Here is a 9,378-nt window from a genome sequence, read left to right as displayed (position 1 = left end):
GATGCTCCAAGAGGATGGCAGATGGGCAAAATATGTGAAGGGGGTTAAGAGGTACAAACTCCCAGTTACCAAAAATAAATAAATAAGTAAACGGATAAACAAATAAATAAATAAGTCGGAGATGAAAGGTATACCATAGAAAGAATCAGTAATGTTATAATGTCTGGTGAGGATGCTCTGCGTGCTGGGCATGGCGTCATGTATAGAATTGTCAAACCACTACACTGTACACCTGAAATGGAGATCACACTGGACATCAGTTATACTTCAACAATTAAAATTTTTTAAAAAAAAGATTTAATCAGAAAAAAAGAGTTGTAAGAACTTTAATGTGATAATTCAATTATTTAAAAAAAAATTCTCCAGTGCTGTGCCATGTTCTGACCTGTCGTGAGTTTATACCAGTAACGTAGATCTAATTCCAACGCCATTTATTACATCAACTTAGTGATCGGGGGTGATTTAGAAGCAACTGTACCTAAAGTTCTGGCTTCCCTTGCTGCTTTTCTATCTCAGCCTGTTAAACAGGAAAAAGTTGAAGGACTGTCTAATAATAACTTTTCTCAGAGTCCAGTTACCTGGAGGAATCAGAGAAGTTTTACCCAGGACACACAACATTTTTTACCATCAAGCCAAAGTTTGGGGACTAAAATGGGGGCCCCAAAGTTAACTGGCTGCTCTCAGAGGTAGAGCAAACACATCCTATTTGTGGGTAGAAGCCTCCCTTTCCTCTGGACTCTCTTGTCACAGGCTCAAGATAGCCTCTGGACATCTGATCTGGACCAAGAGTAAAAGCAGAGCCACCGCTGGGATTCTCACTTGGAAAGCTGTGCAGAGACGCGGCATTCCAGACTCCTTAGTATCTGCTCAAGGGACACACTTCATAGCTTCGGTGTTCTGAGAATGAGCTCGTGGGCAGGCAGATCCTTTGGCTTGTCTGTCAGCCCCACAGGGTGGTGGGGCTGAAGCCCTGCATGGCTCCCACCGCACTCAGCCCAGCTCCCGCTTCCACTCAGCTTAGCACACATTTACGATCTCATCATTCTGCTAAGTTTGGGAAATGATTTTTATTACATGCTAACTTCTGGAAAAGTCTCGGAGCCTCCCTTCTGGTCCATCTGTTTCATGCCCTGTCCCTGTCCTTGTCCTGGAGCTGTAGTGCAAGCAGATGGCAGAATGACGACCTCCCCACCTCTGCGAAGACAGGCTTTGCACACTGTACAGTGCTGGCAGCAGCCCGGGGGTGGGACTGCAGGTCAGTCTTCGTCTGAGTCATTGGGGCCCGTGTACTGGCAGACAGCATCATAGTGAAGCTCCACCAGCTGATTCTCTCTCCGCAGCTGCACCAGGGCCTGGTTCCGTTCTCTGTCCCAGCCCAGCAGACGGCCCACCTGGAGCAGTGGTGGGCAGAGTCAGCAAGGCCAACCCAGACACTGAGATGGCCCTGGCATGCCCCCACCTCCCCCATACCCAGGTCTGGGACTCACCCTTCCAGCCTGTGGCCCCAGCACCACCATCACCCGGTTGCCCTCGACCTTGGGGACGAGGGTCTCCAGCATGCCTTCCTTCACGCCTGCAGATAAGGAAAGGGGACTGAGTGAGGCCCTCAGCCAGGGCCAGCCCAGCCAGGGTCCTGTCAGAAGGACCTGTATTCCCCAGAGACACCCTGCACCCTGTTGACAAGTGGGGTCCCACCACCCCATTTCACAGGTGAGGACACCTAAGGAGCAGGTCCTAGAAATAACTCAATAAAGGGAGCACTTATGCATGAAGATGATGGGTGATGACAACAGATCCCATTTACTGTGGGCATGTCAGCTGCCTGCCCTGCTCAGGGTGTTCCATACAATCGGCACAAGGCCCAGTCCCCAGAGGGAGAAAACAGCTCATTTCCATGCCAGTGTTTGCCCGTGGGGGGAGAGAGGCTCAGATAATCACCATCTCAGAAGCGCCTTGTGCTCTGTCAGAAGATTCTGGGCCTTGCAAATTACCTGAGTTCTGCCCAACCCCCAGCCTTTGCCCACGCCAGCCTCTGGGTCGAAGACAGGCTTCCCGTTTGGCCTCCAGGAGGATAACAACCCGGTGGTCACCCTCACATTCACCTTCCAGGATCCGGCCTTCCTCTGTTCGACACACACAGGTATCTGGGCTGAGGACATCTTCAATCGTCATCTGGGGAGAGGGTCGTGGGTGTGAGAATGTCAGACTCATGAGGCCTAGTCCCTGGGGGTGGAGGGGGCACCAGGTTGCAGGGTTCCCACCTTGGTGTTGTAATACTGGCCACCCTTGTGCTGCTTGTCCACAAAGCGCACACGCAGGTCCCTGTGCAACCAGTGCTGGCTCCGGGAACCGACCTTCTCAGTCTTGGCTACAGGCTCCCCCTCTCTGTGCGAAAAGGGGCCAACGCGAGGCTTAACTGATCATAGGCATGTTCTGGTCACCCCACCTTTGCGGCTGTGACACCCAGCCGTAGTGCCGTCCCTAGTTTCTTCTATGTGCCTGCCTGGCCCTGGAAGCCTTCTCTGGCTGCTACGACCTTTCCATAGCCTTGCCTTCTCCCCCTATCCCAGATGCCCAGGGTCCCACCGGTTGGGAAAGTGTTTCCGCTTCCTCTCTGAGTCTTCCCGCCGGCCGGGGAGCTCCTGATCCTGGAGGGCCTTCCATGATGACGAGGCTGTTCCGTTCTGTTGTCCTGGGGAAATTTTGTTCATCTGGCCTGTACAAGGGTATGTGGAGGAGAACCAGAAAGGAACCTCAGTGCGTCATTCTCTTACCAGGGAGGCTACACCTTGGCCTCCGGCCACCTCCCAGCTGCCTCAGTGTCCCCTCCCACCATCACAACTTTGTCGGTGCCATTAGAAGGCTCTTCCCTTCCCCTCAACTGCTGGGCTTCCTTCAGGACACCTTCCTCAGCTACTCCAGCATGTGCTGCCATGCCTAGAATGCCTTCCTCCTTGGTCATGGCCTAGTCCCAGCTGTTCTCATGACCTAGAAGAGGGGCTTATCACCTTGAACAGAAAGACCTCCTGAGGACGGGCATAGGTTTCCAAACATGTTTTTTCTTTCTCAGAAAGAGGCTAAAGCGCCAGCATCAATTTTTCTTCAAATCACTTATCTTCATTCTCACCTCCTGACTTCTGACCAGAAATCACACCTGCCAGGCAGACCACTGCCCTTCCCCTCTGCGGATCTCACACCTGCCCCCCCCCCCCCGCCCAAGCCTTGCCCCCTGAGACAGGACCTACCACCCCTGGAATGCTTCTCCAACTCTCCCAGCAAGGTAAGAGGCTCACTCACTGAGATCCAAGGAGTTCTTCTCAAACTCCTGCTGGGAGACAGGCCGCAGGCAGTACTCACTAACTGTCACCATGCGGTTCCCCACGGCCAGGCGAACCATGGCCCGGACATTGTCAGGATCAAGGCCTTCTACCTGAAGTGTTGCGGGGAAGAAGTTAGGCAGGAGTTGAAAGGACTAAACCCACATTCCTTTTATTTTTTTAAAGATTATTTATTTCTTTATTTGCTAGAGAGAGAGAGAGAGATAGAGAGAGAGAGAGACCACAAGTAGGCAGAGAGGCAGGCACAGAGGGGGAAGCAGGCTCCCCGCCAAGCAGAGAGCCCGATGCAGCACTAGATCCCAGGACCCTGAGACTATGACCTGAGCCGAAGGCAGAGGCTTAACCCTCTGAGCCACCCAGGTGCCCCTAAAACCACATTCTTAGGACCAAGCTGTCTAGTCTTACCTCCAATAGGCCTAACCCCTGTGTCTCCCCCACCAGACTGGCCCAAGGTCTGGAACTGGGCCTGGTCTATGTGTCTCCCCCACTAGACTGTGTGCTTAGGATAAACTTTAAAGAATTTAAGCCTCAGGAACATGTGGCATATGTCATTCCCTCTTTCAGTTGGAAACCGAGGCCGAGATAGGCCCAGCAGGTGGTTCTGAGTTAACCAAACGAGGCAGCAAGCCAGGCAGGCCTCAGAGACAAGAACCCCACCCAGCCTTTCCATCCTAAACCCAATTCTCCCTCCCTCTGACCCTTCCCATCAATCTTCTCTGCTGCCTGTTTGGGGCTCTAGGCATAGCCTGGTTCCTTACCTTCCCATAGAGGCCTCGGTGAGGGCCAGAGAGAACCACCACAGCCCCTCCAGGCACCAGTCCTTGAGGCTGGTCTTCCTTATTTTTCTCTTGCTTCTCATCTGGCTTTGGTAGGTGGTGGGTGCCAGTGAAGACCAGGGCCTGGACCTCATTCAGGCTGGCGCCCAACCCTAACCCCTTCGGCCTCAGTGAGTTGACACGGGGCTTCACCACTCTGCAGGGAACACAGTGTGTGAGCTTGTTGGCCTGGGGGCATGGGAGGTGAGGGAGAGACACAAGTCTTCCGTGTCCCCCTGCCCAACGCCACCCAAATCCCAACTGTCAACATGTTCAAGAATATCCTTCCTGATCTCACATTAGGGCTGTTTTTGATCTATAGAGATAGCAATTTCATTTGGTTCAACCTAATAACACTGGGTATACCATCTACTACATATTATCTATAGTGGGATCTGGGGCAGAGCCCTGAATTCAAATATCCTAATAATATTTCTACAGGGGAAGTCATACAAATATTCATACCAAGCAGGAGAAATCAACTATAATATGCTCTGTATCAATTCAGGTCATCTTTGGCTAAATGGTTTATGAAAAAAATGTGTGATTTTCAGAATTCTTCAGAGTTGAGAACTGAGAAGAAGGGCTCCTAAATCTGTGTGATAATAGCAAACATCTCGTCTATGTTTATCTGGGGCCAGGCCCTGCTGTAAGTACTTTATGTGGATAATTTCACATAATTCTGCAACAGACCTGGGAAGTCAGTATTATCACTATCCCCATGTTGCAGATGAGGAAGCTGATACTCAGGAAGGTAACCAATACATAAGGATCCTGTTATAGTTTCAAAGGGCAAACAGGAGACTGAAACAGTAGTGGAAAGGCTTACCGAATTACTTAGGGTGGTAATATGCCCTCTTCGTACCTGGATGGTTCTGGATGGGCAGTAACCCAAGGGGGTCTTGTTCACTGCCCTGTCTGCTGCCCCATGCCCCTACCCTAGAACTCACTGATTGAAGGTGCGGCCAATGCCCTCGCCAGGTTTCCAGCCCATGCCTCGTAACATGGCCAGCCCATAGGCCTCTACGGGGACTGCCTCGTAATCAGCTTCCTCCGGCACCTACAGGTTCAGCAGAGAAAGGATGGTCAGGCTGGGCCCATGGTGGGCCCTTGGAAGCATGCTTACTAACACCCATTGGGTGATCCTCAGTGCTTCTTTACCAGGAGTTTACCAGCTTCTTTACCAGGTACTTCTTTACCAGGGAGTCCAAGCAGAGAAAACAGTAAGACCAAAGGCCCTGAGGCAGGGCAAGACTGCTGTGTGGGAAGAGCATCATGAAAGTCAACCTGACTGAAAAAGAGATGTGGAGGCAGAGAGGGGCGGTGAGGGATTGATCAGGACGTCTGGGCTGGAGCTGCAGGAGGGGGGGCCGCCAAAAGGGGGTCCGTGAGGAAGTTACTACAACAGTCCAGATGAGAGATGCTGGCTCAGACCAGAGTGGTAGGTAGGTGCTGGTGAGAAGTGGTTAGATTCTGGATGTATTCTGCAAAGGGAGATGACAGGATTTTGCTCAAAGACTGCATATGGTGTATGAAACAAAGAAGAGAGTCAAGAGTGACTCGAAGGTTTTTAGGCTGAGTGAGAGGAAGGGTGGATGGAACTGTGATCCACTGAGATGCTGCAGGCTGGGGAAGGAGAGGAAATGAGAGAAATGAGGCCAAAGTGGGAACAGGATGGAAAGGGAAGTGAAGGTCTTTTTTTAAGATGAAAAAAACCAGGGCGCCAGAGTGGCTCAGTGGGTTAAAGCCTCTGCCTTCGGCTCGGGTCATGATCCCGGGGTCCAAGAATCTAGCCCCACCACACTGGGCTCTCTGCTCGGCGGGGAGCCTGCTTCCTCCTCTCTCGCTCTCTGCCTGCCTCTCCGCCTACTTGTGATCTCTGTCAAATAAATAAATAAAAAATTTAAAAAAAAAAAAAAAAAAAAAAAAAAAAAAGAAGAAAGAAACCAGAAGACAGCTGAAGGCCAATGAGAACAGTTCAGTTGAAAGAGGTGATCTAGGGCTGTGGGAGAACTAGGCCCCAAAGAAGCACTGCTAAAAACTGTGAATAAAGTGGTGAAAAGGAGGGTCCATGGGTATGACAGACAGACTTGGTTGCTTCTTTAGACACACCCCAGGGAAGTACCCTATTACCTACACATCCCATCCTCACTCCCTCGACTCCTTTTTATCCCCCAATTCTTTATACTCATTCTAGACACACTGCAGGTTGCTTCACTGATGGACCCACACCACACTGACCCACTGCCACTGTGCCACTGCTCAGGTTGCTGTTGCCCTAAGTACTCACCCTGTACCTCCCTCACTCACTAAAGCTGACCTGTCCTTCCAGGCCTCACTCCTACCACTCTGGTCTGAGAGGCCATCCTTTCCAGCCTGTGCTACTGGTCTCCTTGCTTCTGCCTTTGCTTACTACTCTATTCTGCTCATAGTAGCCAGAGAGATCCTGTCAAATCTTAAGTTCTGATCCCGCTCTGCTCAGAAGCCTCTCATGGCTCTCACTTCATTCAGGGTAAAAGCCAAAGTCCTCACCACGGTCCATAAGGCCCTGCTTAGTTTAGCCCCTGCCACGTCTGACTTCGTCTCCTCCTCCTCTTCATTCATTCCACTCTAGTTACACTGGTCTCTTTGGTGTTGTTAAACATGCCACGCTGAGTCTACCCTCAGGATCTTTGCATTTCCTGTTCCCTTAGCTCCTCATCTTGCTTAGATAATCCCAGAATGCAAGTGTCTTCCACATCTCAGCATCTGGATTCATTTGTTAATGCTTCCCAAAAAGGGCAGAAAAAGAAAGGGATAGGCAGCAGGCCTCTAGTACACACACAGACTTTCCCTGCTATGTGCAGAGAGGCAAGCCTGGCAGACGGGGCAAAGAGAGGCTGGGGTAGGAGGAGTTAGGGGCCAGCTCACTGTCTCAGCCCGGGGCTCGCTGTCTGCCCTTTCCCCGTTAGGGATGCATCCTTTCTGGATCATGGGGATAGCAAGCGTGGGGTCGACACCCGAATTCTCTCTCTCCTCCAGGGACTTCTTGGAGTCTAAGGAAGAATGGGAGGGTGCAATGAGGTCCCACCCTATCCTTCCATTTTCCTCCCCCTCTTCCTTCACTGGGGCAACGCGAAGAGCAGCTCACTCACCCTCAATGAGCTCCTTCACAGCCTGGGACAGCACTCCATCCACCAAGGTCTCAGTATTTGTGGAAGGCCCAGGAGCATGGGTCGGTGGCTGCCTGCGACGGCCATTCTTGATCAAAGGGATGACGAGTTCCTTGGGGGTTTCTGAGGGCTTCACACTGATGTGGACACAGAGTCGTCAAGTTGGGAGAGTAGCATGGTCAGTGGGTTCTGAGCCACACTCCTCCCTCCAGAGAAAACAAAAGAGCCAAACTCACCCCCACCCCAGATGGACCACACCCTCTGCTCTCCTGTAAGGCCTCTAATGGTGCTTTCCTGGGATTCTCTCCCTCACCCAGAACTCTTAAATGTCAGTGCCTTTGAGGAATCAGCCTTCAGTCCTGGACTCTCCTCTGCTCATCCCAAGACTCACTTCCATGACCTTCAAGATGCCTCACAAATCACCGTCTTCAGCCCAGCCTCTCCCCAGATCCAGGGTCCACATCAATCTCCTAGATGGCTGATTTTCTTCTGGAAGCCTCTCCCTCTGACTCTTTTCTTTCTTTCTTTTTTTTTTTTAATTTTTAAAAGATTTTATTTATTTATTTGACAGACAGAGATCACAAGTAGGAAGAGAGGCAGGCTCCCCAGTGAGCAGAGAGCCAGACACGGGGCTCAATCCCAGGACCCTGAGATCATGACCTGAGCTGAAGGCAGAGGCTTAACCCACTGAGCCACGCAGGCGCCCCTGACTCTCTTTTCTGAATTAAGCAGATGATGGCCTCTCCTAACCTGAATCTGCCCATTCCACCCCGTCCCCATACTAGAGAAGCTTCACCACTTCGGATGGGACACTAGGGGCCCTTTCGTTCTTCACTCTTTTCCTTCTCTCAGAACGCACACACTTCAGGGTCCTCAAGTCCTCAAACACCCCCTCTCAGGAATACATCCTCTTTACTCAAACGCCACGGCTCTCAGGCCCAATTCCCCCACCTCTCCTGTTCCACACTGCCTGCTTCTCGCCTCCAGGAACTTTGCCCAAGCTGTGTTTCAGGAGTTCCAGACCACTGCCACCAACACAATCAACTTACATTCCACCCTCCCGCTTGCACCCACCGCACCGAACTCCAAGGGATAAAAGACCCGACGCTTCACCTTTGCAGCTCCCTCCCTTCCACGGTCTTTAAGAAATCCTTCTCCTCTGGAGCCGCACCCGCGTCGTCTGCCAGCCGTCTCCGGACAGATGTGCGACTGAAACTGAATGAAATTGGGGCAGCGGAGGATCCCGACGGCCGCAGAGCGTCCTCTTCGGCATCCGCCATCTTGCCCCCCTTTCCCAGGCTAGTGCGCTGCTTGCCGGAAAGTTTAGTTTGCGCTCAATTTGACCACGGCCAGAGGACGAGCGCTAGAACTACCTTTCCCACAGAACACTGCGGTATCAGCCGCGAAGTTGAAAAAGGGGCCTTAGAAAGTAATTGTCGCTCTTTTTACTTCACAGGAGCGCGTCGCGCCAAGCGTAAAGGGAAATGTAGTTCTTGGGTGAGGTAGGTGGGGCAGAAGTCAATACATTCTTGGCAGGTATTCCTTCCTCGGAGATCAACAAGTATTTATTAATTACCTACTGTGTGCATGTTACTGTGCCCTGCTGGTATGGGGAAATGTAGATAAAATACATCATTAAGAAAAAAATCTGTGAATGCCAGTTGTGTACAATAACAGACATTTAAATTGTGCCTACCAATGCCAGATTTAATACACAAGCTCTGGATTCAGATATTAGTAAAATAGACATCCTCCTTTCTAAATATTCCAGTGGGGAACAATAACACTTAAACAGATATTTTACACACACACACACACACACAGTTGACCCTTGAACAATGCAGGGGTTAGGGGGGTCAGTCCCCTGCCCCCACAGGGGAAAATTTGAGTAACTTTTAACTCCCCAAAACTTAATTACTAACAACCTATTGTTAACTGGAAAGCTTAATGATAACATAAACAGTAGATTAACACATATTTCTCATCTTACAGGTAATATTTTTTGGGGGGGTTGTTGATGATGATTTGTTTTTAAGTAGGCTCTATGCTCAGCATGGAGCCCAGCAGTAGGGC

The 9,378-nt window shown here is 50.9% G+C and overlaps 1 protein-coding gene across 1 annotated transcript; it reads right to left on the bottom strand.

Annotated features, from left to right (window-relative positions):
• Window positions 1-309: 309 nt before the first annotated feature.
• Window positions 310-8,908, bottom strand: GPKOW (G-patch domain and KOW motifs). Its single transcript, XM_059384655.1, has 11 exons — window positions 8,419-8,908; window positions 7,288-7,442; window positions 7,064-7,188; window positions 5,104-5,213; window positions 4,097-4,310; window positions 3,298-3,430; window positions 2,587-2,716; window positions 2,262-2,385; window positions 2,103-2,172; window positions 1,488-1,573; window positions 310-1,391 (listed from the first exon to the last, which is right to left on the bottom strand). The coding sequence occupies exons 1-11, from the start codon at window positions 8,583-8,585 to the stop codon at window positions 1,257-1,259; spliced, it is 1,449 nt and encodes a 482-aa protein (XP_059240638.1). The 5' UTR covers window positions 8,586-8,908; the 3' UTR covers window positions 310-1,256.
• Between the last annotated feature and the right edge of the window lie 470 nt (window positions 8,909-9,378).

This window comes from Mustela nigripes, chromosome X (genome assembly GCF_022355385.1).
Source record: "Mustela nigripes isolate SB6536 chromosome X, MUSNIG.SB6536, whole genome shotgun sequence".
Taxonomy (NCBI): Eukaryota; Metazoa; Chordata; class Mammalia; order Carnivora; family Mustelidae; genus Mustela; species Mustela nigripes.
This window is presented reverse-complemented; position numbering and strand designations above follow the sequence as displayed.

What these genes read in the sequence shown, in the direction of transcription:
- GPKOW (XM_059384655.1), bottom strand. Translation starts at nt 8,585, where the DNA reads ATGGCGGATGCCGAAGAGGACGCTCTGCGGCCGTCGGGATCCTCCGCT. An exon ending in TGTGAAGGAGCTCATTGAGG is followed by an intron (nt 7,189 to 7,287) that starts GTGAGTGAGCTG and finishes ATTCTTCCTTAG; the next exon opens with ACTCCAAGAAGTCCCTGGAG. An exon ending in ACCGAGGCCTCTATGGGAAG is followed by an intron (nt 3,431 to 4,096) that starts GTAAGGAACCAG and finishes GCAACACTTCAG; the next exon opens with GTAGAAGGCCTTGATCCTGA.